The sequence below is a fragment of the Musca domestica genome, unplaced genomic scaffold, assembly GCF_030504385.1.
Source record: "Musca domestica strain aabys unplaced genomic scaffold, Musca_domestica.polishedcontigs.V.1.1 9, whole genome shotgun sequence".
NCBI classification, from domain to species: Eukaryota; Metazoa; Arthropoda; class Insecta; order Diptera; family Muscidae; genus Musca; species Musca domestica.
Window position 1 is genome coordinate 18,389,519 of NW_026712435.1, and position 25,091 is coordinate 18,414,609.

A 25,091-nucleotide genomic window follows, 5' to 3' on the forward strand; every position below is an offset into this window, starting at 1 on the left:
TTTGCCAAAAAGTTTATATCATCACATAACTGCTTTCAAATTGTATTTTATTGGCCCTCTCTATAAGTGAGATTCTCTAACTAGTAACGACAGCATTATCAACAACAGCAATTTTTCAAAGTCCTTATTTTTTGGTAATGAACGAAATAAGTCGCTAAGACCAATGTTACATGCTTTTATTTCACTTTTCAAAATTAATTATTTTTTGTCGGCAGCGGCAAAAACGTTAGAGAATCCCACTACTGTTCACAGTTTTCTGTTCAAATAAGTTTAGTGGACTGTAAATAAAAATGCTTAAGATGGTTAGCTATAGTAGTTTTGATGTAACACAGACGAATTTTGTTCATTTACGTCTAACCGTCTTCAAGGTTTGCAACTTTTTGCTTAGAAAGTATTATCCAATAAGAAACCAGTAAGGATAAGTCAAAAGTCGGGCGGTGCCGAATATGTTATACCCTACACCACTATGCATTCTTTTTCAAATTTTTTTCTTTGATTTCGTAATGTACATCCTTCTGACTGTGGAAATCACTCTAGATTCCAAACAAAATGATGTCAGATGTGTGTTAGGTCTGCAGGACTTTTGGTATTGAAAAAAGTAGACGTTTTGGTATAGCCCCCATATAAATGCACCGACAGATTTAAAGTATTTTGGATGTTTTAGTCACAATTTTAATCCGAATTTGCTATACATTGGCAATATGTGTACCCATTATTTAAGTAATATCTTTACATAGCACTATCAATGTAGGTCTAACTTTTTATATAGTCCCCGTATAACTGTACCTCCATATAATCGGTATTTTGATAATTTGTGTCACACCGGGAATGATTCAAATTTGGAATTTGACGTCCCTAATGGGTACTACACTCTTAAACCTCCCTATATTAGGTATTTTGATAATCTATTTACCGGAAATTGTTTCAAATTTGGTGTTTGAAGTTCCTAATAGATACTACAATCTATGACAGAAAATTGCCTAGGCAGGTCCAGATCTTCGTATATCACCCATATAACGGTACCTCCCAAATTCGGTATTTTGATGATTTTAGTGACATTATTCACTGAAATTGTTTTAAGCTTCGTATTTGAATATCGTAATGGCCTAGAACAAAAAATTGTCAATGCAGGTCCAAGTCTTCATATAGCCCACATATAACGATACCTCCCGATATTCGGTATTTTGATGATATTAGTGACTTTATTCAAGGAATTGTTTAACATTTCGTATTTGAAGTTCGGAATCGGTACTACAGCCTATGACAAAAAATTACTTATGCAGATCCACGTCGTATTTCGTATTTTTGAAAATTTTCAAGTTCCTTCAAAATGGTGGAGGGTAATAAAAGTTCGGCCCGGCCGAAGTTAGCTGTTTTTTTCTTGTTATATTTACGGGCTGTAGTTGATGGATTTATCCAAGTTTTTATTTTTTTTTTTTTAAATAATTTAGAAATTTAAGGCATCGAAGTTTTTCCTTCCTTTCTAAAGAAATTTATTTTGTGTTTCTGTAACTCTTTTTCTCGAATAGTGACTAGAAGCGACAACTCGAAAGAAAACTAAAAAAAAATGTTCAAGCAAATGTGTTTATATAAGTAAAATGTTGTCCAATTCGAATGTCAAATTCATTTTGCCATAATTTTCACCCCTTCTTTCAAGAATTCATAAAACAAAATAATGCAATGTTCTGCTCATTTATGTTCAGAAATTATTTTTTTTTTTTGTTAATATCTGTATATTTTGGCATTTGTTTTCATTTATATACTATAAATTTAGTAAAAAATAGTATGGTATATGTAAGGTCAGCCGAAAGAAAGATATGGGTTTTCAGCTTTTCGTCTTCATTTTCGACTGACTTACATAAAACTAGGCAGTAATTTCAATCGTTAACGTAGCGCAGACTTTTTTTTAGCTCTCAGGTATTAATCAACTTTGTTCGGCTCCACTTGAAATTTTCAACAAATATTTCAAGACAAGGCATATTCTTAGTACGTAGCAAAATGTTATGGAAATTTTTAATTTTCCAAAATTTTAATTTTTTTCTAGTGGCAAGTAGAGTAAGAGGTCATTTTAAAGAAGTAATAAACACTGTTTTACATTCATATAAGACCCTGGTAAAAAAAAAACGACTTTTTATGCAAAAAGATGTAGATCGAAAGAATCGAACGATCAACTTATTCTCTGGAATACTTTTGAAATATTAACATCTGCTTTTATCGATTGTTATCCGTACTGCTACTCCCTCATTTTTTTAGTTTTCGTTATTATATCTATCTTCTACTCAATTCTCTTGTATATATATTTGTGCATGTTTTGTTTTTATTTTCACCTGTTCTCTTTGTGTCTTTCCAAATTAAAAAAAAATTGTCTTTTGCATGCTGGATATTTACCAGACTTTAAGTCCTACGCTTCTAACTGGATCTGTAATCACCAGACAAAGCGTAAGCGTTTTAAACTTCCGTTTTCTTAATAATACGAAACCGCATATAAATAGCCATAATTTGATAAATTAAAAAAATATATATATGTTATTTTGCGATTTACAATGTAAACATGTTTTAAAGCTTTTTATGTTTCATTTAAAGTTCTGGCAACTAAAAATTATTAAAATTGTGTTTTTGTTTTCTCCACACTTTCACTAATTCTAGGTTATATTCAGCCAATCTTCGGATCTCATGGAACGACAGTCTTCGGCTGCCTCATCGACAGAGGAAACTTCTGGGCCACAAGGTGATTTAAGCAGTGGCTCACGTCGTGATGATGGACAACCTGATTTTACCGTCTTCAAAGATTTTGATTTCTTGGAATATGAAGATAGTATTACTGGCGAGTCCACAGACAACTTTAACTGGGGCGTTCGACGTCATCAATTGTTTGAAGGAGACGAAGACATGCTCGCCTGTGGTGCTGGTGGCATGAGTGGTGGTGGTACCGGTTCAATTAAGGGTGGCCACTCTTCAGCATTGGAAGACAGTTTCAGCGATAAAACACCTATACTGAGTAAACGTAGACGACAAACCGCTGATGATTCTTCAGACGAAGAAGCTGAATCGGAGTCCCCCATTGACGAAGATCACCGTCAATCGTTTAAATCCGGTTTCAACGTGGGGCCACCCACCTCGTTAAGTTTAAGAGAAAGAAGACGCCGCAACTCAGTATCACGTAGTGATACCAGCGGTTCAAGCGCAGGAGATTTGGGTGACATAACACCATGCAATGCCTCGCCTCATTTGCCGGGTATTATACGTTTTGGTGGAGCTGTACGTGATGAGGCAGAAGAGAATTGGCGCAAACAATTACAAGCCATGCTCATCAATCAACCATCGGCTCACACTTCCGAATTACTTATGCAATTGTATCGTCTCATCAAGGAGTTGACATTCAAAACCATCAGCATTTCAAAGGAAGCGAAGAAATTCTTCACCGGCATAGGTTCTCAGTTGGGTAATCGAATTTCCCTGTTCACCGATTTACTGAGTTCAAGAGCTGACCCGCCAAGGGTTTGGTGTAGCGAGCATCAGACAACCACACCACGACTGTTTGAGACATTGCGTTTTAATGTTTTAGAAGTTCAGGAACATTTGGAGACATTTTTCGATCGTAAAGATCAAGTGCTGGAGGTAAGTGTTTTTGAAAGTTAGAAATAAGAAAAGTAAAAGATTTTACTACGATAATCGATTTTTCCTTTATGATATCGAAAAAAATAGTAGATTCTGGAACGGAACACATTAACCTATTGTATTTATCTTTAGGGCTTTTATTCAAGACTTCTGTATTTGAGTTTCGATGTGTTGTGTATAATTAGAAAATAGGTGTATTTTCATGAATATGGGTTTTGTAGTTAACTATTACATCCGAAATTAAATTTTTTTGAAGACTACAAATTCTCATGAATATTGAATTTCCACGATTTTTATACCCTCAGCCATATGGCTAGAGAGGGTATATATCATTTGATACGACCAAAACGTTCCTCATCGAATTAACCATTTTAGATACTAGATCTTTTTGAATCAAATCCGTTTCGGTGTGATGTAAGAGTCCGATTGTCTTCAAATATCACACATCTAGGTTGAATTCGGTCGTATGTGCCAACACGAACAGGGTGAGATGAAAAAACTGCAACCAACTTCAGACTGCTGTCATTTCTAAGCCACTCGTCCGACAGCTGTTAAAATTATTCCAGTGACAGCTCATTATATTGTTTACAAGCGTACAAAAGCATTTTGGAGAGAATTTTCCAGAAAAAAGTTATTCATGATGGAATTCAAGCGTTATAATGTGATTTCTTTATATTTGGCTGGAAAACCACAAGTGGCTATCGTTAGAGCACTCCAGCATTTAAATGTGAATAAATCTTTTGTGTCTCGTACTATCGCTCGTTACCGTGATACTGATAGCGTAGCCCGACGTCAAGGAAGTGGACGGAAGAAAACAAGAACATCAGCAGAAATGGTTCGAAAAGTAAAGAAGCGAATTGATCGAAACCCGCGTCACAGTGGCCGAAAAATGGCTCATCAGCTGAACTAAATGAGCTCGGGGTAAAGCCATTGGAATTCCAAAAAGTCCAAGAAGTTACATCCCAAAGAGGTCAGCTTAAAATGTGCACCTTCGGTTGGTCACCAGAACTCAAGCGCCGGCCATGGTGATGGTGTGGGCCGCCATAACAGCCGATGGTCGCTCTCCGCTTATATTAATCGACTGTGGCATCAGAATAAATGCCGAATATTATCGCGAAAATATTCTGGAGGGTGTATTAAAGCCTTGGGCACGCAAACATTTTGGCCGCAGACTTTAGACATTCCAACAGGAGTCAGCACCATCGCACTCAGCACGCGCCACACAAGAATGGATACAAAACGAGGTTCCTCGCTTCATTTCCAGCGCACAATGGCCACCAAAATCCCCGGATACCAAGCGTTTCGCCGGGAATGGGCCAAAATACCGCAGAGCAACATTCTGGCAGCGTGTGACGGATTCATTGTCCGTTATTCGTGCCAAAGGTGACCAATTCGAACAAATCTAAACTTATTCTAAAATTTCATGCTATCTCCGACGTTTTTGCTTTCATTCAATAAAATTAAAAAAAAATGTAAAAATTATGGCGTTTGACTTTGTTGCAGTTTTTTTATCTCACCCTATAATTCATTATGATGTTTAAAAAAAAACTCTGCATCAATAACGATACTCTCTTTCTCTCAAAAATTCCACATTCTAGCTTAGGGTTACTAGTTGTGTACCCCGCAATATATTTTGGGAAAATTTATTTCAACATCAACTTCCTTACCAATTATTTTCTCTCAATATTTTCAGTGTCTTGATTCGGTAAAATCTTCCTGTAAGTTATCTCTATTCAGTGAAAATGATGTTGCTGCCTCGGGTCTTGATCTAGCCTCAACTTCAAATATACCATACATGCCGTTTGATCCAGCATCCACAGAAGTGGTTTTAGACTTGGGAAGAGCTTTGTACAAATTAATGTTTCAACTATTGCTATTAATCGAATCGAATCATAAAATTAGCTCGAATGTTGTTAATCATTTTAGACAAAATGAAAATGTAAGTAAGCAATCAACAAACATGTGTGCTCATATGTACATCATTATTATTTTTTTTTTTAATTTCCAGGTTCAAGATATATCCGATTTGTATACTCTTGTTAGAGATGCACTGGTTCGTAGTATAAGCGAAGTAGATCTGGAAACTTTGGACACATCCACCTCAACGGAAGGTGAACATACACCCACACCCTCGCCTGGCATTCCAATGTCACAGGAAGAATTCGAAACAACGCTCCAAGAGTTAATAGAGGCTCAAAAATGGTCAGCCGCCCTTGCCCACGTTCGACAATACAAACGAGTTTCTCAGATGACCGGATCAAATTTGAATTTGACCATATTTAGCTACACTAATTTGGACAATCGTCTGAAATACGATGAGATGTCAATTATACTAAATGCCTATGCACAACGTATTATGAAGGATAGGCAAGGTAAATATATTTTCCTTTTTATTTATTTTAATAAACTAAAAAATTTAATTTAATTTTCTTCGTCGTTTTAGAAGCATTTATTGTCTCCAAATCAGAATCGGAACTTTTCGAGGTCTATGCCATATTATCGGAGAATTTGTATCATGTCTCCAGTGCTCTGACCACCATGGAAATCAATATGAAAAGCTATAGTCAAACTCATGCTTCAAGTTCATCTCAGGTTTTTCGTGGCGGCGAATCCAGCGATAGAGTTACAAATCTTTAAAGTTAACAATGTGGTTTTTATAAAAAGAATCAGATTTTTACGATGACACTACAACCAATCATACACGAAATATTTAAAAAAAAAAATCAAGTGAAATTTGTTAAATACATGAACAAAATTATGAGTTTAGTTTTAATTAAAAAAAAAAATCTATTTTAAGTAACGTTGATTGAAATTTCATCAATACATACATTGGGTTTATTGAAAAAAGAAATCAATAAAAAATCATTTTATTACAATAGAATCGAAATTGATTTTTGGTTATATAGCAGTTGTGAAAAAAAAAAAAAAAACATTTTAATAATATATACAAGAATAACCATATAACCAATTCATACAGAACATTTATTCACACACACATATGTTTTTCCAGAACAAACAAAAAATTGTATCAGTGTATTTATTTCAAGACAAATACGATATCATGTAAAACGCTTAATATTAACGAATAAAATTCAAACCAAATTTAGTCGGCAGTTTACTTTTACTACACATGGGGGTTCTGAAATGAAGGGTGTTTTTCTAAGAGCTTGCTGATTTGAAATTAAAAAAAAACACATACCAAATTATGAAATGGCTAAAAAATTGTATTTGGTAGATAAGATCTTGTCATTTAACATTTAAATATAATTTTACACAAAGGTCATTCTGGAGGTCCAATTTTCGTCCACCTTTTCAAGCATTTGAGGGCGTATTTCAGTAATGACACGTTGAATTTTACTTTCCACAGCGACAATCGTTGCAGGTTTATCCAAGTATAGAAATGACTTTTAAGTACCCCCACAACAAAATAAATGCGTGGCGTTAAATCAGACGAACAGGGGGCCAATTCACCGGTACATTTCTCAAAATATTGTTGTTGTTGAAATGTTATTTCAATAAGTCCTTTGTTTCGCCCGCAGTATGGCAAGTGGCACCATCCGGTTGCAACCACACTTCTTTTACAGCCATATCTTGAAGTTCTGACAACAACAATTTAACAACATTTTTGATAAAGTCGATAGACAAAGTCCAACTTTTGCGCACGACGACGAATCGATAAATTAGCGTTCTCTTTCACACTGGCCTCAACGACAGCAACATTTTTTTCGGAGTCTTGGCATCCAAAAGAGTGAATGTAGACCGAAATTTGGTAATTATGTTCTTTATGGTGATCTCAGACGACAATTATGTGGACCATAAAATTCACGAAGTGCTCCATAAACATTTTAATTATAACCTCAGCCATATGGGGGTACATATCATTTGTTACAGCCAAAACGTGCTTCATCGAAATAACTGTTTTAGACCCAGGTCTCTTTGGACCAAATGCGTTTCAAGACATTTGGAGTCGATCTAGCGATGTCCGTTCGTCCGTCCGTCTCTCGGTCTGGCTGGTGCGCACGATAACTCTCGATGAAAGTTTCCGATTTGGTCCAAACTTGGTACATCGTAATATTATTGTCAAACTTAGATCAAGTTCGAAGATGAGCAAAATCGGTCCACTCCTTCTAGACCGTCTCCCCCACAAACTGCACAGAAAGAGAGAGAATAATCCGATTTTGCTCCAACTTTGCAAATCCTAATATTTGCATCAGTGCTGCTCAGGTGCGAAAATGGACCACCCCGTCAAGTACCTTCCCCACAAAGGGTCAACATTTGGAATAAGTTTAACTCTTATAAAATGTGTTGCAAGAGTCTAGTTGTCTTCAAATTACACACATCGCAATATTTTTATTAACCCAAGGTCTGGTGTGAAGACGGAATATATCGGACCCCTCCTTCTGGTACCTCCCCCACAAAGGGCAAAAATTTTGAATAAACATGAAGCGAAATTAACATCCGATTCTTTTCAAATGTCATACATCCCAATACTTTTACTTAAGCAAGATCTGGTGTGAAGATGGTAGATATCGGACCACTCCTTCTGGTACCTCCCTCACAAAGATCAAAATTTTTGAATATCCATAAAGATCTTAAAACGCGAAATTAACATTAGATTCCATTCAGACTTGGCACATTTCAATATTTCTATCAACACAAGATCTGTTACAAAGGTGGCAGACCATTCCTTTTGGTACCTCCACCACAAAGGGTCAGGATTTTAAATAACCAAATTTTTCACACATCCCATTATTTCTACTAACACAAGATCTGCTCTGAAGATGTAATATATCTGTTCACTCCTTCTGGTACCTCCCCCAAGAATGGTTAACATTTTGAATAATTGTAAAGTTTATAAAATTTTAAATAAGAGTCCGATTATCTTCAAATTTCTCACATTTCAATACTTCCACTAACACAAGGTCTGGTATGAAGAACGGATTGAACAGACAACTCCTTCAAGTACCTCCCCCCACAAAGGGTCAAAATTTGGAATAACCATTAAATACATTTTTACTTGTTGAAAATAAATTTTTTGGAACCGATTTTCTGGAGTTAGCCTTTTTACAATGATTTTCCTTGAATCTTGAATGTGATAACTAAAATTTCAAATTGTAATACTTTTAAATTTGTAATACTTTCATTTGAAATAACTTATTGAAAATATTTACAGCTTTGTTCACTAGTACCGGTTCATCGAAATGCGTTGACTTAGACTTTGGTATCGCGTAATTATCTTTGGTAGGTTGGTGTATCCTAGCCTGTTCCCAGGCTTTAGGCATCTACGCGACTTTTATGCAAGAAAAGTCGGAAAAGTATTATCTGCTTCCGCTGCTTTTAATAGGGTTTGGCCAATATAACTTCCTTAGTAGGAAATTGAGTATCCGTTAGAAATCTTCAAATAGTATTGTGGTACTGATAGAAACTTCTAGAGTTAACGTGGATGATTTAGGCTATGCATGATTTGCGTTTGGCCCTAGTTAATTTATTGCATTTTTATACCCTCCACCTTGGAAAGGAGGGTATATTAACTTTGTCATTCCGTTTGTAGCATACCTAAATATTCGTCCTAGACCCCATAATGTATATATATTCATAATTAGCATAAAATTCTAAGACGATTTAACGATGTCCGTCTGTCTATCCGTCTGTATGTCTGTCTGTCTGTTGAAATCACGATACAGCCCACATTATTTGACGTAGAGCGTCAAAATTTAGAAGAAAAATTTTTATTATGTCTAGGATGGTTGGTATTGAAAATTTATCGGTTCACGTTTTAGTATAGTCCCCATATAACGGTATATCCCGATATTCGGTATTTTGATGATTTTTGCCACATTTTCCCACGAATATGTCTAAAAATTGGTATTTGTGGGTCATAATTGGTTCTAGTGTTTCCATTACCCTAAGGTGGAGGGGATTAAAAGTTCGGTATTTTGATGATTTTTACCACACTTTTTCACGGATTTGTCTGCAAATTGGTATTTGTGGTTCATAATGGGTTCTAGCTCCGGTGGCGAAACTTTGCGTGTATGGGTCCACGTTTTGGTATTGCACCCATATAACGGTACTTCCCGATATTCGGTATTTTGATGAATTTTACCACATTTTTTTCACGGATTTGTCTGAAAATTGGTATTTGTAGGTCATAGTGGGTCCTAGTTCGTGCGCCGAAACATTGTATGTATAGGTCCACGCTTTGGTATAGCCTCCATATAACGGTATCTTCCAATATTCGGTAATTTGATGGTTTTTGTCACATTTTATCGCGGATTTGTCTAAAAATTGGAATTTGTTGGCCATAATGGGTTCTAGCTCCGTTGGCGAAATATAGGTCCGCGCTTTTGTATAGCCTTATATAGCGGTACCTCCCGATATTCGATATTTTCATGATTTTTGCCACATTTTCCCACGAATATGTCTAAAAATTGGTATTTGTGGTCATAATTGGTTCTAGTGTTTCCATTACCCTAAGGTGGAGGGTATTAAAAGTTCGGCCCGGCCGAACTTAATTTTTTTTTACTTGTGTTTAATTTGTAGTTGTAATTATCCCAGAATAGTCCTAATACTTTTACGTCGAGCACTATTGTAAATTCTCTGCCTGTTTTACAAATTCCTCCAGTCCACGAGGGTTTTTCTTAGGCCGATTTCCCTTACTCGAAGCGTACAATTTTTTCTCAAATGGCTTTACTGCTATCTCCGTCATTTTATCAACTTTCTATCTATACCCTCGGGCTTGTGTATTCATACCTGAATCGAGCTTCTAGGGAATAATACAATATTAAAGTTTCTAATTAAACCATTGGTACGCTTATGAACCAAACTTTGAATAAAATTCATAACATCCAATATTCTATAATTATTAACTTTTTAATAATACTTAACTTTTTCACTAACCTATCAAAGAGAATACGACTATAAATTTTTAAACTGCAGTAAAATATTTTCTAAACATTTAAATGTTTCAGAGTTTTTCTTGCTTCTTGCATACAAAGTAAATTTACATATTAAAGTTCAAGCTTGTTAGCATCTACCTGTTAATTTGTTGTATGAAATCCCTGTGAGAACAAGAAACGTCCTTGAGGGAGTCAAAAGACTTTTAGTTCTATTTAAACATGTCAACAAGTTGAAATTTAATAATTAACAATGAATGTCTGTGCTTTGTGATGTTGTATGTTAGCTGCGCATTCAAACAATGGGCTGAAAAGTCCCGTTCAGAAATGACAATTGTTCTTACATCGAAATTATGATAGGGGTTTAATATAAAAAATGTGACAAACAAAAATGGTATTGAGTTAGATCGGGTCGATCCGATCTTCCGATCGGAAGATCCGACGTCAAAAATTCCATATAGGGAATATCGGTTGTATGGGCAAACGTCAAATCGACCCCCTAAAGCACCTCAGAACTCAAGATTCTTTATGAAGAAAATACCAAACTGTGTCATAACTTTTGCTATACACCCAGCAAATTTCCCTATGAAAAGTTATGAAAACAGTGGCACATTTATGCCAAATAAGTGTAAAATAAAAAAAAGTGTTAAAATGTGGACAACCCTTCAAAATAGTTCCTACATATATTAATCTCCCTACATGGGATGATTATTTAAAACCCTACTATATTCTGTTGGAGACTTCCAAAAAGTTGTTTCATTTTTGTGTTAAGCCCTTGTATTATCGGCCGAGTTGCCGGCATTTGCCATCTTATTATACCCTCCACATTGAAAAGGAGGGTATATTATCTTTGTCATTTCATTTGTAACATTCCTAAATATTCGTCGTAGATCCCATAAAGTACATATATTCGTAATCAGTATAAAATTCTAAGTCGATTTAACGATGTCCGTCACTATACAGACAACATTATTTAACGTAGAGCTCCAACATTTGGTACAACAACTTGTATTGTTTCTAGGATGGTTGGTATTGAAAATTAAAATCGGTCCACTTTCTCGTATAGCCCCCATATAACGGAACCTGCCAATATTCGGTATTTTGATGATATTTGCCACGTTTTTCCACGGATTTGTCTAGAATTGGTATTTGTGCGTAATAATGGGTTTTAGCTCCGGCGGAGGAACTTGTATGTATAGGTCCACGTTTACGTATAGCTCCCATATAACGGTACCTCCGAATATTCGGTATTTTCATGACTTTAGCCCCATTTTTCCACGGATTTGTCTAAAAATTAGTATTTGTAGTTCATAAAGAGTTCTCGCTCCGGTGGGAGAACATTGAATATCTAGGTTCATGTTTCCATATAGATATTATTTTGATAATCCTAGTCATTTTTACCCATGAATTTTTTCAAATTTGGCATTTAAGACTCGCAATGGTTAACAGTGCTTGTAGTATAAAGTTCCTGTTTTGGTATGCCCCCCATATAACGGTACCTCCCGATATTCGGTATTTTGATGATTTCAGCAACATTATTCACCGGGATCGTTTCAAATTTCGTATTGGGAGATCTTAATGGTTACAACAACCTATGGAAAAAAAATGAACAACCTCCCCCCCCCCCCCCCCTTATAAAGGTATTCACCGGAGTTGGAACAAATTTCGTATTCAAAGTTCGTAATGTGTACTATAACCTATGGAAAAAAATTAGTATGTAGGTTCACGTTTTCGTATATGGGGGATATGCCGATGTTCGGTATTTTAATGATTTTAGTGACATTATTCACCGGAATTGTTTCAAATTTGGTATTTGAAGTTCGTAATGGATACTAGAGCCTATGACAAACAATTTCGTAAGCAGGTCCACGTCTTCGTATAGTTTTCATTTAAGTGGTAGTGTCCGGATTTTATTTGAAAATTTTCAAGTTCCTTCCAAATTGTGGAGAGCATTAAAAGTTCGGCTTGGCCGAACTTAGCTGCTTTTGGCTTATTCCTCCACCTGTCTTGTATGTCTTTTCGTCCAAATGCGGAACCAAAGCATTGTTCTTTGTACATTGGCACATTCGATAAGCTAACATTGACGTTTGTTTCAACATTCATCGTGTTGTTGGGCACAAATGGGATTTCATCTTTGTTATCTGTGACCTTTCCTCCAGTGTATTTACTTTTGGCCATTTGTTTGTTCTGCACCCAATAGAGTTTTTGTGGAGGGTTGGAGTATCCGAAACATAGACAACAATTTGCAATTTCATTGTTGGTAATATTTACACGAACACATTAAAATTTGATGGTGTTTCCAATTTACATTAACTTCAACTTGTGAATGTGGATTTTTACGACTGGTTTAAAATGCTTAAAGTGGGAATACGTAAAAGGCTTTATTGGCTCAAGTCGTCGGCTGGCTTCTTCGCAAAATAACAAAGGACCATTGAGCCAAAATCGAAGTAAGTCAACCTAAAACTCACTTGTTCCATATGAAGAAGCATGCCGATGACTTAAGCCAGAACTATGTTTCCCAGAAATGTCAAAAATAGATGGAAATCCTTCAAAATCGACTCAGCCAAATTGTTTCAAAGTTAGTGCATTGGGCCTTTAAATAAACGGATTACATTGGTGTTTCAAGATGTCATTAGTGTTTCAAATAGTATTTGGGTCTGGGTGTCTGAAACCATCTAGGAAACATTTTTAACAAGTTTAACAGTTCAGCGCGTGTTTAGAAACAATGCGTTTTTATACACTCCGCGATAAAATGGTGGGTATATAACTATATTATGTATAATGTTATATTATACTATATTATTAAGGATCCCAGTTTAGATTAGTCCTTCGAGTCGGATTGGTGGAGGATAGTGGAGAAAAATTTGCCGTAACGCCGAGGAAATTATGTCAGCTACTCTAAAATTGGTATTTAAAAGTGGAAAGTTATCGAGCTAAAACTATAACTGAAATTGTTCCCAAACAGAGGAAATTTATCAAACTCTTTCGAAATTATGTGCGCTACCATTGAAATAATGAGTACATTAAATACGGAAGAATCTATAGATGGTGTAGTTCACCACGGAAGTGGTAGTCGAAATGAAAAAATAGAAGGTGATATCAAGGCAATGAAGATTGCATTAATATCACAAAAAAATTGGAAAAGAAGATACCTTTAAACATGTCCGTCAAGATAAATTTAAATTTAATTACCAAAGGCGCAAACCAAGATGATTTTTCTCCGGTTCGCAAAGGGTTAATAAAGAGAGAGATAGAGAAAGAGAGGGAGGGAGAGATAGAGAGAGGGAGTAGTAAACCAGAGAAAAATTAAAGGTAAATCTACATATATAAATGAAAGTTGTGTTAGTTACTACGCTTATAACTTAAGAACCGCTGAACTGATTTTAATGATTCATACAAATTCGGAATTGTCTCTTATCCGAAAAGGATAATATCCAAAAAAATCGCGTAAAAATGTGATATGTTAACATTTTCATTTTGACTTTTGAAATGTACAATAGTAATGTTTTATTTTGCATGATTTTTTCCATTTTGACTTACTTTTTTCTAATGTATATTTGCAGTGTTTTTTATTTTTTATTTTTGAATTCGAAAATAATACCAATTTATTTAATTGACTTGATTTCTTGAGAACAGAAATTGATGGTGGGTTGCATGGAAGTGTAGTACCGAATTATGTGGTGGCGAAACGGAATAGATTATATCGAAATAATTTAACGCGGTCACACAAAAGTTAAAAGACAATTACTTTTTCAAAATCGCTAAAAAATCACGAAAAAATAGATCTCTTTGCAAAAATTCTCAAAACGGGAAAATATCGAAAAAAAATTTCCAATGGAATTGAATTTTAAAATAAAAGTACATTCTATTGACAAACTTTGTAAGGATCTTTAAACAGTTGCAGTAAAATATCAGCGAACAAGTTGAAGATTTTTTCAATTTGTTATTCTTCTTTTGTCAATTTTTTTCAATTTGTAATATCATATTGAATTCAGTGGATTTTTTGTGAACAAAATAAAGAATAATTTTTCACTACATACAATTTTTCACCAAAAAAATGAAATAAGTGCGAAATACGATGGTAACTGACATCTACCTTTCAACTCCAGGGCCTACATCGTGCTTCAGCTGGAAGATGCGCAGACATTTAAACAAACAAAAATGACCGAAAAAGACTAATGGGGCTTATTTCAAAGCGCGGCCCTACTTCTTTCATGTGACAATAATAATGTAATATTTTGGGAGTACAATCAGTAAAATACCAAATATAAAGGGTGCAAAATAGTACAGCGAATGGGACTTTTAGTAAGTAAAGGATTTCTATCCTTCCAATAATTCTTCCTGAACATTTAAGATACCTTAAATCGCTTTTGCAGGTCATGATATCGGTCATAAATAATCATCGTATGATTTTGGAGTCTTCGCCACTTTCTTATATTTTTGGACCTTATTTGGCATCTTTGTTTCTAAGGGGGTAGAGAACCTCTTCGCATAAAATTTTCGGAGTAGGGCCCATATTGGTCTTGACCACTAAAAAATTGTATTTATGCTACCCTGGGGTAAGGAACCATCGTACAGATAATTGCCATATAGAAATTTATTCATGTAAAGTCCCCACATTGGACTATCCCCAAGTCCACTTTCACATCTAATGTGTGGTCAGAAAAGAAAAATTTGTAACCCCAAGAGAATATTGGTTGGGAACGTAGATTTTGGATATACATCTATATGAAATAAATTGTGAAAACATGAACAAATTACAAATATAAGAAAGTAGCACGGGACCGAATATTTGTTGAATCGTCATTGAATTATGCTATGATGAAAAATGTGGACTTTATGAGGTCTCCAATTTACAATATAACAAATAAAATTAGTTCCCATATTACGGTAATGGGTGTAAAATAGTAATTATATTTGACTATTCTGAAATCAGTCTGACCTCAATTATGAGGTCATGCTATGTTGTTCTGCTATATTTTCGATTTGGCCTCTATTTGTCATCTTGGATTATAAGGAGTGAAGAAAGTTTTCAATGTAGGTCGATGTTTCGCATTTTACCATATTTCAAAGGATTTGGCTAAAAATGTGTATTTGGGGGTGAAAATCTTACAGAAAAATTTCAACATATCTACAAATTTTAGAATTTTCTCCATGTAATAGTACCCCCTCAAGTCCACTTTTGGCGGACAAACAGACCGACATGGTTAGGGGGACTTATGAGGACTCTAATGCACAATCTGAGGTGCTAATGGGTTTAAAAAAGTAATTAACTTTGTCTATTCTTAAATCAATTAGCCCTCAATTATGAGTTGTACAAAGTACAGTAAATTCCAAATTACTGCTCATTTGACTAAAAATTAAAAACTAATCGACCAGTACGTGAACATTTATAACATTCATATCTTTGAATAATTATGCTTTGACAAATATGCATAATAGACAAAAACTACGGGCCGGCAACGCGGACCGGGCCAGCTAGTTAAATTATATTACTTTTCATCAAATTTCATAATTTTCTGTACAAATTTCAAATTTTTGAATTTTCTGAAGAATTATCGCTTAATTTTAGGGAAATTGCAGATAAAAGGGTCCACAGAACAGAAACTAAAAATGAAGCGGTGTCGAGGCTGGGCACAAATGAAAGGTCTCGATGAGTACTTTCCGAATATATGGACGTTATAGTCAGAAATAATTTCAGTCTTAGGAATTTTTTGAATTTTCTGAAGAATTATCGCTCAATTTTAGAGAAATTGCAGATAAAAGTGTCCACAGAACAGAAACTAAAAATGAAGCGGTGTCGAGGCTGGGCACAAATGAAAGATCTCGAGGAGTACTTTCCGAATATATGGACGTTATAGTCAGAAATAATTTTAGACTTAGGAATTCTTTGAATTTTCTGAAGAATTATCGTTCAATTTTAGGGAAATTGCAGAAAGTTTTTCGTGAATTTTAATTAGGTTATTTTTTTGAAATTTGTACTGAAAATTATGAAATTTGATGAAAACTAATATAATATTTACCTTTAATTTTTCTCTGGTTTACTATTCCCTCTCTTTATCTCTCCCTCTCTCTCTCTTTCTCTCTCTCTCTATCTCTAAAGTCAAGAATGTTCTGTGTGTAGCCGTGGAAACTTAGTCGGCTATGCATGAGGCAGAAAATAAGGCAAAACCAATCAGCAAAGATGAAAGATTTGGAGCACAAGACCCCATCACTAAAGTTGAAGTACTCGGGGAAGAAAACAAATACAAGTACAAAATACAGAAAATTATGAACGCTGGAACGATATACTGTCCAAGTTCTGCAAGATGGCGCTGCCAGAGAAGGATGACATCTTTGGCCACAGAAAGAAGATGATACACTAAGAGGTTTCAGCCTAGAAATTGAAACCTGTAGACAAAGGAAGTTTGAGAGAGGGACCGGCTAGAAAGATGAAGGAGCTTCCTGGGTGGTATAACTTAACATATTTTCTCTGGATGTGTAGCCCGGTCGCATGGTGTTGATTCCCAAAATCTGTGTTATAATTGTACGAAAAGAACTGAATGGTACTTTATTTCGTACTTGGTGAATGGATGGAGATACAATTCGGAAATTTATTATTTAGATTACTTAAGGTATCTGTGTTTGAGGTTTGGTGGTGGTGTTGTAAATACGTCCTATATTTGTACGAAAAGTATTAAGTGGTACTAAATTTGGAATTGAACTGGAATTCTGAAATTTGATGTTATATATGGAGAAGTTGAAATAGTTTTGAACAGAAAAAATCGAATGCCAATGCACATTCGATTTTTCTGTTCAAAACTATTTCAACGACTCTATATATCATCAAATTTCAGAATATCAGCTCAATCCTCCTCTGTAACTTCAAAATTAAACATTTTAAATGCTTTTTGGTGTTAAATGTAAACATTTTACTATTATTCTTTTTTCGGAAAAGGAAAAAACTTGAATAACATATAAAACCTTGAAAGTAAAAAAATTTTGTACGATTTATGAAGTTTTGATCAAAAAAATGTTGTCATATTCAACAAATTTAACTAACAAGAACTGTTGGAACGAATCTACAATTTTAGGGTGGACTTTTTGCTGACGAAGTAGTGGGCTAGCATAAAACTAAGCGAGGACTCAATGTAGTCCAAACTTGGTTTGTGATAATGTCACATAGGATCAAAATTTTTAATATTCATAACTCTCATAAAATGTGAAATTATTCCTCAGCTCTATTTCAAGAGTATAGTTAAGGCACGTTCTTAATAAACTAAATCGATTATACATGTTACAATTAATTAATAAAATATGGAATATATATTTGTAATACTTCTAAGATGTGTCCTTTCAAAATTGGACTATATCAATTATATTAAATAAACTGTAATTTGACATTTCTCATGTAAACCTCGCTGAAAAATTTTCAATGACCTTCATATTAGGGTACCTCCTGATTTTTGGTAGTTTAAAGGTTTTGGCCAGAATATCCAAACAAATATGCTTTAATTTGATATTTTGGGTTTTCGGTGGAAAGTTTAACATATCCGAAAAATATTTAATGAAGGTTATTTTCTAATATTTTACCAATTTAACATTACCTCCTAATTTACGATAATTTAAAGGGTTCAGCCACAGTTCTCAGCTGTAATTTAATATTTCGTGCATTATTAGGTAGTTTAAATCTTCCTTTGTCCTTTTCGGCATTTTGAAGGATTTGGTCCCAAAGTTCGAAAAAGAACAGCTGTCATTTGACATTTCGGGTTCTCTATGAGTAGTTAAATTAAAAATATTCAGTGAAACGGAACTTCAAATTTTTAATGATGTTGAGGGTAATCTATTTTATCATAAAGCAAGTTTTCACTAAAAAGTTCCGGTCAGCCAAGCTTATCGTAGCCTTTTCTTGTTTTTAAGTAAATTCAATAACTATCTTAATTTAGATAGTATTTTTTCTTAGTATAATTTGTCGTCAAATACTCATCCTTCAATATATAAGATGGCGCATATATACATTTGTTGTGGTATCCTGCTTTGGTTAAGCGTCAACTGAATAAAAACGTCCAAATGTAATTCGTTTTAAAGCCGTTCAACCCATGCACCAATTCATTGACTCTCATAGAGTATTTTCTCTTCACATTTTCTCTCTGCAAAGAGAAGAGCAAAAAGTGAATGTTTTGCTCCACATTCTAGCCACCCGCTAGCAATGAAAATTCCAATTAACTAAATTTCGTCAGTCTTGTACTAGTTATAAGCCGTACTAGTACCAAATGTGTCCCCAAGTAATGCGAATGGAACCAATTGACACCTTTTCGTCCCCAAGTAAACGAAGAGGCGACAGTTGTGCATAAATAAAAAACCACCACCAAAAAACCAACCAACAGACAAGTTAAACGAACATTTGAATGAGATCTCTACGAACAAGAATCACTTTGAATAGTTAGGGGTTAGTCTTTTGTCTCTGGTATATGACTGTAAACCTGGAACTGGTACAATACCATCTACAGGTAATGCAAAAGGAGTCAATTGGTTACCTCGTATGACATCCCCATGTTAAAGTTTACAGTTGTTTGCACTGTGAGGGGTCTTAAGTGGAACTAGTTACTGTAATCCTAAGAATCGACGAGTATACGGTGCCGAACTAGTCCACATTGCTAGCGGGCAGCTATACATTCATACAGTGTCCCTAGTAAAATATTCATTCATAAACATTGTGACAGAGATTTTGCGCAGAGTGTCATTTCATTACAAAGCAGGTAAATTTAATTAACAGCCACACGAATTTTAAAGCAATCTCCAGGCACTTGGTTCCATGGGGGAATTTAAACAATGAACACCACAAACAAACAAATTACAATATGCAACAGTTAAAACACACTGACCCATAGACACAGTTCAATAAGACAGGAAACAGTGATTACGAATATATAATTTTATATATAATATATAAAACATGTTAAAAAGCAATAAGTTCTGCCAGGACGAACTTTGAATACCCTCCACCATTTGGAACGGCTTTAGAAATTAAAAAAAAAAATAAATAAATAAACAATTTAAAAAATATCAGTCGGTTTTTGCCGACGGATGTATACCCTCAGCAACTGTCCGTTTATTTAAACATACTTTGGCATCCGTATTTATTATTCATCTTATTGAGCCTTTTATGGGGGAGGTTTCGAAGGAGTTGACCGATATTATCCAACACCTCTCTGATATAGGTCTTATATAAATATTACAACGTGCCATATTTGGACTATATCACTTGATATAAGATATGTGATCATTTTTAGAGAATGTTGAAAGGTGCATGAGGTGCCAGATATAATAATGAAATATATGAAATATATCTAATAATAATGAAAATACTACGACCATTTTTATGCGAATAATTGTAAATCGAAATTTTAACTTTTTGTGGGGGGTGGCGGTATCGGAGGGAGTGGACAGAAAAATTCATTCACATTGAGGGAAATATTAAGATATACCATGTTTGAATGGTATATGGCTGATTTGTTTCGTAAGTTATGAAAAATTTTGATAGAGTGGACCGATATAGTCTGTGATTTTGCACCTGACCTAGCACTGATGCAAATTTTAGGATTTGCAAAGTTGGAGCAAGATCGGATTAACCTTTTTCTGTATGTGCAGAAAAAAAATATATTTTTTTTATAAAAAAATAATCCGTTAAAAGTTTTGTTAAAATCTTAAAAATATTGAATTTAGGGAGTTACCGTTATTTTGGGGTCCATACGAAGACGTGGACCTGCATAGGCCTTTTCTGTCACAGGCAAATACGAATAATGCAGCTAAAATCATTAGAATTACGAATATAGGGAGATACCGATATATAGAGGCTATACGAAGACCTGGACCTCTTTGGACACTTCAAATACTAAATTTAAAATAATTGCGGTGAATAATGTCGGTAAATCATCACATACTGTAGTACCCATTAAGATCTTCAAATACGAAATTTGAAACAATTTCGGTGAATAATTTCGCGTAAATCCTCAAAATACGAAGACATGGACCTACATATGCAAGTTTCTTTCATATGCTGCAGTACCCATTAAGAACTTCAAATACGACATTTGAAATAGATCCGGTGAATAATGTCGCTAAAATCATACAAATACAGAATATAGGGAGGTACCGTTATATGGAGGTTATACGATGACTTGGACTTACATAATTGCATATGTCATAGGATGTAGTGCCCAATATGAACTACAAATACGCAAATTGAAAAATTTCCGCTGATATAACATAATTGCATATGTCAAATTGATATGACATAATTGCATATGTCATAGGATGTAGTGCCCAATATGAACTACAAATACGCAAATTGAAAAATTTCCGCTGAATAATGTCGCTTAAATCTCCAAAATAACGAACCGTGGACAATTTTCTGTCGTATACAGATCTTTATGGAATCACATTTAGAGTCGAATTTTCCACAAATCATTTGTTTCAATTTCAATGTACGCCATATTAGCTTAAATAGGATGGATTTCGACACGAACGACCGAATATATCCAAGAAGCAAATACGACAAATTTGAAAATCTGGTTCGATGTATCTACAAATCCGACAATTTTTTTTTAATTTAAGCCATCTTCGAATCGTATTGTGCATTAATAACAATGATATTAGATACGAAAGGTACAAGTGCCTCTGTCAATTTTGGCAGAAATCAATTCAGAGTAGGATACACCTCTCATATATTAGTATCTTCTGAATTCTATTATTAAAACATTGGAAAACATTCATTGAAATAAATACATGTTACATGTTTTGCTAAATAAAATCGTACGCAAAGGCACTCCTTTTTGCCTTTGCGAGAAACTACTAGTTCTGTAATTTTCAACAATGTTTACAAAATATGCTGCACAGACAACTTATTTAAACGTATTTTATTTCCTTCGTCAAATGGACTAGTACACATGTGCTATAAAATAATTTCACTAAATATATATTCACAATTATGTATTTAAGAAATAAAAAATTTAACATTGATTCAACTTAATATCAAGAGTTGGAACACATTTAGAACACTGGACATTTTTACGCATTTATATAAGAATTGGTTTAGTTTTTTACATTTAATCATCCCTGAAATAAATATATACTTGTTACGTTGTTCAACTAGTTTTTAACATTTTTACAATTATTTTTTTGCGCACGGGAATTCACATCGTATGTACGTAAAGCTTAATTACTAATTAAACAATTTCTTTAAATTCACCATCTGTGAACGGTTGTAATTTGCCATCAATTGTTTGGCACGATTCAATTCGGCTAATATTATTTTGTTTTCTGGTATCATGTCATGTGCCTTCCTTAGGTTTTCTATAGCTTCTTCGTAATTCTTAAGTCCAATTTGCGCTTGACCAAGTCGATAATAGGCTTTGCCACATGACGGATTTAAACGTAAAACTTCACGACAGCAAAAATGAGCATTTGTGTAGTTCTTCAGCTTGAGTTCAACAGCAGCCATATTGAGTTGATTTACAGCAGAAAAGCTATCTAACTTCTTAAGATCTTCATCGGAACATTTGAGATGTTGCAATTCTTGCCAGTCATAACGTTTACGCAATAGATTATAATAACGATTTGCTTTGCGATATTTTCGACGAGCATTATAGAATTCATTTTTTTCAAAGAAATAATTGCCGGCACAGCGGATTTTTGTCAATATTTCCACAAGTTCATCTGACTATTAAATTAAAAATAAAGGAATATAATTAAAAAAACTATATATTAAATCTTACCGTAAATTCATTAAATTTCTCTTCCCAATCTTGAGGAAACGGAGGTAAACATTCATTGGTTTCATCATTGTCATTGACGCCCCAATTTTCTCCTGGTTTTATTTCACCACAATCCGCTATGACAATTTCCTAGAATTGTTACCAATTTTAGTATCTAGTTTAATTACTTCTGAGCACATGAACTTACGTACCGATGTCGGTATACCCTCATCGCTTGTGTTTTGATCCATTTCTCCGATAATACCCAAGCCTCTTAAGACTTTTCCCACTACAACATTTGAGCCATTTAGATTGTCACAGGCCATTGAAGTAATGAAAAATTGGGAATTATTTGTATTCGGTTTTCCAAAATTAGCCATACTAACAACACCCTCATCAGAATGCTAAGATATACAATTAAAAATGTTATTGTATGAACATAATGTTACAGGTCGCACCAATTTTGCTACAGAATGGGCTGGGATAATAATCGTTAGTATAAAAAAATTTTAGTTAAACAATTATTATTATAATTCTATGAATATGTATTATCTTAGCTGAAACCGAAGCGATTCGTTACACCTCTTGCTTTTATATGAATTCAAAATTTTATGTACAAATATTTTGTGGATTTTAAATAAAAATAAAACAAATTCAAGGATATATAATATTTTTTCCTTTAGAAGCATAAACAAACATATCGATAGTTCTACCCTCACGTGAATATTCCACATACAGCTGACCATGAGAAAAGCTGGAACATGCCAAATTTAGTCGCAAACAGGAAGAGTAAGTCTTTGGAATTCATTAATTGTCATATCAAATGCCAACCGTACTGGATACTGCAATCTTTTCAAGTTAAACGGGATTTTTGTTGCTATTGGAGGGATTCTAAGTACATGAAATACAAGAAATCTGTCGAAAAAATATATGGGAGATATCATGGTACAACAAAAAGGTAAGGTAAAGCTACCAGCTAATTACATTTTTTTTAAGTGTGCCCGACTTCTGCCAATTTTGTGTATGTATTTATTGTTTCTTTAGTTTTGCGAAGCTGTTCTACCTCCTTATTGTACCATGGTAGATATATCCAAATCGATTTCAATATAATTTGGCAAATTTATGTTTGTTTCGGATTCCGTTATACAATCGAAATTTCATTGAAATAGGAGACACATAGCGTGTTTAGTGCATCAAATACATGAATTCGGCCGGTAATGTATATGGGAGCTATACCCAAATCTGAACCGATTTCTATATAATTAGGCGAATTTATTTTTGTACCAAATTTTTTTTTGTACCATTCCGAATTCCATTGGAATGGGACATACATATCGTGTTTGGTGCATCAGATATGTGAAATCTGCCGAAAATATATATAGGAGCTATATCCAAATCTGAACCGATTATATTAAATTTTACAAATTTATTTTTGTACCAAATACCGTCACTCATTTCGAATTTCATTGGAATCAGACATACATATGTGAAATCGACCGAAAAAATATATGAGAGCTTTATCCAAATCTGAACCGATTACAAAACAGGTTTTGGAATTATTTTACTGCACTATCCGATTATTTAATATCTGAAGAACTAATGACAGTTTATTACCTAATTAACAACTTATATAGGTACTCATGCCCTACGCATTTCTTTGTAGCATTCAAAAGAAGTCGAGATACATGAATACTATAGATATTGGTGGTAATCGGTTCAAATTTGGATATAACTCCAGTACATAATTTTACACCAAATAGGCAATATCTGACGAAATAGTTTGGTTAGTTAGTTGTCGGTTTTTAATTGCTTTCTACTAATAAATATCTGCTCTAATTTAAGTGAATGGCATTTCACACAATCTTCAGACTTACATCCAATATAAAATTTTCATCTTCAAATGTAGGTCCATAAATGCTTTCACCACTAGTTCCATCATTGTTGACCACATCACCACTTTGTGCCACATACACCCTGGTCACTTTATGGAATCTTATGCCTTTGTAATGCAAAGGTTTTCCCATTGCACCAATTCCTTTTTCTCCAGTACAGAGTGCTCGGAAGTTCTCTGCCGTTTTGGGTACTACATCTTTGCGTAGCTCAATGACCATTCGTCCAGCTGTGAAAGACAACATTTTACTTTCTATCAAAGATAATTGTGCACATTATGCTTACCAAATTCGTGGTCAATTACAATGTCCAAATAAACAATTGGATTGTTTTTATTAATTGGTAGTTGTATGGCTTTATTCATTGTTCCTCCAAAGGCTCAATGGTTATCTTAGAATGGACGACACAACAAAAAAAAATACCCACGATGAGTTTGATACTTTACAATGTATAAGTAAATAAATCACCGATTGTTACGAAAATGTAAATAGGAGACAAAAACAATTGTTTAGAATGGCAATAAAGCAAATGGAATTAACAGCTGTTGTAGGTGTTGCCATATGTTATTCTATAGGCTATTGAAAATAGCTGCTTGAGGGTGGATCACAATGCATGCTTGAGAAATTAATACGTGTGAACATTTGCAATACTGAGTAGAGTGTACGAACATGAAGTATAGATAGCGCTTTGTGATATAACCGGTAAAAAAGCAGTAAGTTCGGCCGGGCCGAACTTTGAATACCCTCCACCATTTGGAACGAATTAGAAAATTTTCAAAAAAAAAAATAAATCCAATAAAAATTCTTTTAAAATCTTTAAAATATCTAATATAGGAATGTGCCGATATATGGGGGGATATACGATATTGTGAATCTATAAAGACAAATCTATGTCTGCGTGTAAAGTACTCACAAGGAACACCTTGTATGGATTTTCAGATGATTCCATTGGAAAA

General features: G+C 34.3%; 2 protein-coding genes across 9 annotated transcripts in view; one reads left to right on the top strand and one right to left on the bottom strand.

Annotated features, from left to right (window-relative positions):
- The window catches only part of LOC101893717 (protein furry), a 353,570-nt gene extending 346,846 nt beyond the window's left edge, over positions 1 to 6,724 (top strand). For 6 of the 8 annotated variants that reach the window (XM_059131613.1, XM_059131609.1, XM_059131611.1 and 3 more), the window contains 5 exons: positions 2,392 to 2,439; positions 2,647 to 3,618; positions 5,312 to 5,557; positions 5,627 to 5,990; positions 6,062 to 6,724. In XM_059131613.1, coding sequence (XP_058987596.1) covers positions 2,392 to 2,439; positions 2,647 to 3,618; positions 5,312 to 5,557; positions 5,627 to 5,990; positions 6,062 to 6,255 — 1,824 coding nt within the window. In that variant the 3' untranslated portion in view covers positions 6,256 to 6,724. The remainder of the gene's footprint in view (positions 1 to 2,391; positions 2,440 to 2,646; positions 3,619 to 5,311; positions 5,558 to 5,626; positions 5,991 to 6,061) is intronic. The other 2 variants (XM_059131614.1, XM_059131615.1) reach the window with 1 other exon arrangement.
- A 14,670-nt stretch (positions 6,725 to 21,394) lies between these two features.
- LOC101893420 (peptidyl-prolyl cis-trans isomerase D) lies at positions 21,395 to 24,586 on the bottom strand. Its single transcript, XM_005182366.4, has 5 exons — positions 24,422 to 24,586; positions 24,121 to 24,365; positions 22,459 to 22,650; positions 22,268 to 22,396; positions 21,395 to 22,212 (listed from the first exon to the last, which is right to left on the bottom strand). Exons 1-5 carry the CDS (start codon positions 24,498 to 24,500, stop codon positions 21,715 to 21,717), a joined length of 1,143 nt encoding a protein of 380 aa, XP_005182423.1. The 5' UTR covers positions 24,501 to 24,586; the 3' UTR covers positions 21,395 to 21,714.
- Between the last annotated feature and the right edge of the window lie 505 nt (positions 24,587 to 25,091).